Genomic DNA, 4,085 nt, shown 5'->3' with positions numbered 1-4,085 from the left:
ACTATAACTACATCTAATTTATAATAAAAGTATTCTCAAATTTTCAATTTATAAAATTGAATATACAAAGAAAAACTATAACTACATCTACGCGACAATTCTTCAAAACAATAATGGATGGTGAGTTCAACTCTTCCACTATACAAATAAAATAAAAAAGTATTAAAACTTATTTTAAATCTTTCACGTGGTTGAATGTTGGAGTCGACCATTTTATGGCGTATCGGAATTATTAGTCCTGTCTCAATGACAAAAAGATTTAAGCTGCCTCATTTGAGACAAAATGTCACGTGCATGACTTATAAGCCTAGGCTCACTATTCTTCATCAATATCCAGAGCACCCTTTTCAGTCGTCTCTATATTTCATTCAATGCATGCTTCCATAAGTCAACACTATCTTGCCGGAATTGGCGTAGCTAAGTAGCTATCCATAACATCAGAATTGTAAAGATCAATTGCAAGGTTGAATGTGGAAGGGGAATTATGTAAGTTACCACTGCCTCAATTTTGGGTGGGAGGGGCCTGCCATTTATATGGCTGGATAGGCTTTTGTATAAGCGAATCTTTCAAATTTTTGTCTTTTTGGGTCTCATTTTAATTTGTGAGATACAATTTTATGACGACAGATGAGGCTCAAATCTAGAACCTTAGGTTTTAGAGGCAAGCCATCTTTTTGGGGTGAGTGGAAGAAAGTATAAGTAGGACATGAGCTGAGGTTGAAAAATGAACAATCATAATCTACTTGTTAGCCTTTTCAATTGATATGTCTTTTCCCATGTTGCTTCTCGATGCACAACCTTCAGCATTCACCACTGCTGTTGTGATTCTGGTGGTGCTCTGGATTTTCCGTAAACTTTCTAGGCATAGAAAAGGTGCAAGAAAATTGCCCCCTGGGCCTACTCCCTGGCCTATCTTGGGAAATTTGCTTCAGTTGGGAAAGCTTCCCCACCATAGTCTTCAACATCTTGCTATGAAATATGGGCCCATTTTCTCACTGAAATTGGGCTCTATTCCCGCAGTTGTGATTTCTTCTCCTGCCATGGCCAAAATATTCTTGAAAACTCAGGATTCAATCTTCGCCAACCGGCCTCTAAGCTCTGCAGCAGAGCACATGGCCTATAACTACAAAGACGTGGGTTTCAATCGTTATGGGCCTTACTGGAGGCAGATGAAGAAAGTATGCATGGTGGAATTGTTTAATGACAGAAGATTGGAGTCCTTCGCACCCATACTGGAGGAGGAGCTTGATTTCGCTCTCCGTTCAATGTGGGAGGAGAGCCGAGAGGGCAAAAGTGCTGTCAATCTTAGCAAGCTCATGTCGTCCATTATACAGGCGCATTTATGGCGAATCCTCTCTGGTGGCAAATCTAATGACTACCATTTGAATGAAGATGCCAAGGAAATTAAAGCTCTGTTGTGGGAGATTTCCCACTTAGCTGGTCTTTTCAACATTGGAGACTTTATTCCTTGGACAGACTGGATGGATTTGCAAGGATTAAAGAAGCGCATGCGAAAGGCACATCAATCCTTCGACCAATTCGCTACCAAAATAATGGAGCAGCACAAGCAGAGGAAAAGCAGCTCAACCACGGACGTCCTTGACGCGCTTCTCGCGATGCAGTCCAACGATTCCATCTCAATCACTCCTCAAAACATCAAGGCCGTCCTTTTTGTAAGTGCCTCTTTTTAATTCAATAATGTTAAAATAATATGATATCTTTAGACCATCTTTATTTATATATCACAATCATGGAGAATTTGTGTTCTTGAAAGAGAGGTCACAAGTTCAAGTCTCAAAAGAGTAGGGTATGTATACCTCAAATATGATATCTTTTGACACACTTTATCTATATTTCTTACGAATCACCCTGGTCGAGAACTTGTACTCTTGAAAGAGGTCACAAATCCCACATAAGGCAAGATATGTATGCCTCCTAAAAAAGTACGGGTCATCCCATATTACTATAAGCCATCAGAGAATCTTTCTTTCTTTCATAGTAGTGAATAAATTTCTATTCCAGAGAATTTGTGCTCTATATTCTTTTAAAGGTAAATATCTTATCAGAAATCATCCTTTGGACAATTTGTGCTCTTGAAAGAGAGGTGACAAGTTCAAGTCCCAAAGGCGTAGAGTCTATATGTCTCAAATTCACAAATCATCTTGGTTGAGAACTTGTACAAACTCTTGAAAGAGAGGTCACAAGTTCAAATCCCACAAAAAGCAGGATATGTATGCCTCCTAAGAAGTACTAGTCCTATATTACTATAAGCCATCTCAAAATCTGTCTTTCTTTCATAGTGATAAATAAAAATATGCTATCATTCAGAATATGATAGACAGGTCACAAGGATAAGGTATATATGGCTCGAATGTGATATCTTTTGACCTATTTAATCTATATTCCTCATGAATCATCCTGATTAAGAACTTGTATTCTTGAAAGAAAGGTCACAAATTCAAATCCCACAAAAAGCAGGATATGTCTGCCTAGGAACTACTTATACATCACACACTAAGCTTACACTTCTAGGCTTAAAAGTATTAAACACTCAAAGTTGATTGACATTTTCTAGGCTTAAAATGTTGCTTACTGTATATGGTCACACTAAGAATGTATATAGTCACACTAAGAATATACTTCTAGACTTAAAAGTGTTAAACACTCAAGTTGACTAACACTCTCTAGACTTAATATGTTGCTTAGTGTGTGTGATTTAAAGCTGGCCGAATGGATCCCTCGGAAAGACAAATAATCTCATATTGCTAGCAACCATCTAAAAATCTTTCTTTCTTTCATACTAGTAAACAAATTTCTACTTATGAAGGGTTTTTCTGCAGGATCTTATCGTGGCTGGCGTGGAAACAACGGCCACTACCTTGGAATGGGCGATGAGTTTGCTGATCCGAAACCCTAGCGTGGTGGAGAAAGTGCGGGAAGAAATCGAAGGCGTGGTGGGCAGGGACAGGGCAGTAAAAAGCAGCGATCTTCGAAGCATGGAATATCTTGGGTGTGTGGTGAAAGAGACTCTGAGATTATACCCGGTGTTGCCTTTGCTACTTCCCCACGAATCAATACAAGATTCTAATGTTGAGGGCTACTTCATTCCGGCGGAAAGCAGGGTTATTGTGAACGCCTGGGCTTTTGCAAGAGATCCCTCCGTGTGGAATGATCCTCTGGAGTTCATGCCAGAGAGATTCATGGGAAAAGATGATGATTTTGTGAAAGCCAAGGAGTTTTTTGATATGGTTCCCTTCGGAGCAGGACGAAGAGGATGCCCCGGGGCTACCATGGCCTTCTCCATCATGACGCTTACCATTGCTCAGCTCGTGCACTGCTTTGATTGGCGCGTGGAAGGAGAGTTGGACATGACTGAAACCTTTGGTGCCACCACGCCCAGAGAACATGAACTTCTTGCCTTTCCGACCTTGAGGTTGCCCGCTTGCCCCTGATCTACCTTCTCCTTTTGAATATGGTATACTATTTAGTAACCCAATCTCCTTCCATCAATAAATATATGTAGGCATAGTATATATTGAAATAAGGTCCTGCTTTTAGTAACACAGTAATAAGTGCAAGTGCAACAATCTACTCTAGTAATGCATTATAAATGCATAGAGTTTTAGTGCCTCCTTGCACTTGCATGTTGTAAAATCATGGCCATTTAGGTGGATGGTTTTGGATCAATGATATTCTATCATTCAAAAAGTAGTTTTGGAGGTCTTTAAGTTTTGGATATTCTAAGTGTATAATGGATTTATATTATTATGGGTCATTTAGGTCTATATATAGTTGCATGATTTGGATTCATGATTCTATTATTCAAAAAATAGCTTTAGAGGTCTTTGATGTTTGGATATTCTAAGCGTGTAATAGATTCATATTATCATGGTCATTTAGGTCTATATATAATTGCATGATTTAGAGAAATGATATTAGCCGTCCAAAAAACTACTTTTACAAGTCTTTAATGTTTGGATATTTTAAGCGTGTAATGGATTCATATTATCATAGTCATCTAGGTCTATATACAATTGTGTGATTTGGGTCAATGATATTCCATAGTTCAAAAAGTAGTTTTAAAG

The 4,085-nt window shown here is 38.6% G+C and overlaps 1 protein-coding gene across 1 annotated transcript; it reads left to right on the top strand.

Annotated features, from left to right (window-relative positions):
- The first annotated feature begins 713 nt into the window (after window positions 1–713).
- Window positions 714–3,807, top strand: LOC131060729 (cytochrome P450 750A1). Its single transcript, XM_057994080.2, has 2 exons — window positions 714–1,673; window positions 2,841–3,807. The coding sequence occupies exons 1-2, from the start codon at window positions 765–767 to the stop codon at window positions 3,450–3,452; spliced, it is 1,521 nt and encodes a 506-aa protein (XP_057850063.2). The 5' UTR covers window positions 714–764; the 3' UTR covers window positions 3,453–3,807.
- Window positions 3,808–4,085: the final 278 nt, after the last annotated feature.

The sequence above is a fragment of the Cryptomeria japonica genome, chromosome 10 (assembly GCF_030272615.1).
Source record: "Cryptomeria japonica chromosome 10, Sugi_1.0, whole genome shotgun sequence".
Taxonomy (NCBI): domain Eukaryota; kingdom Viridiplantae; phylum Streptophyta; class Pinopsida; order Cupressales; family Cupressaceae; genus Cryptomeria; species Cryptomeria japonica.
The sequence above is the reverse complement of the archived record's forward strand: the minus strand, read 5'-3'. Positions and strand labels throughout refer to the sequence as shown.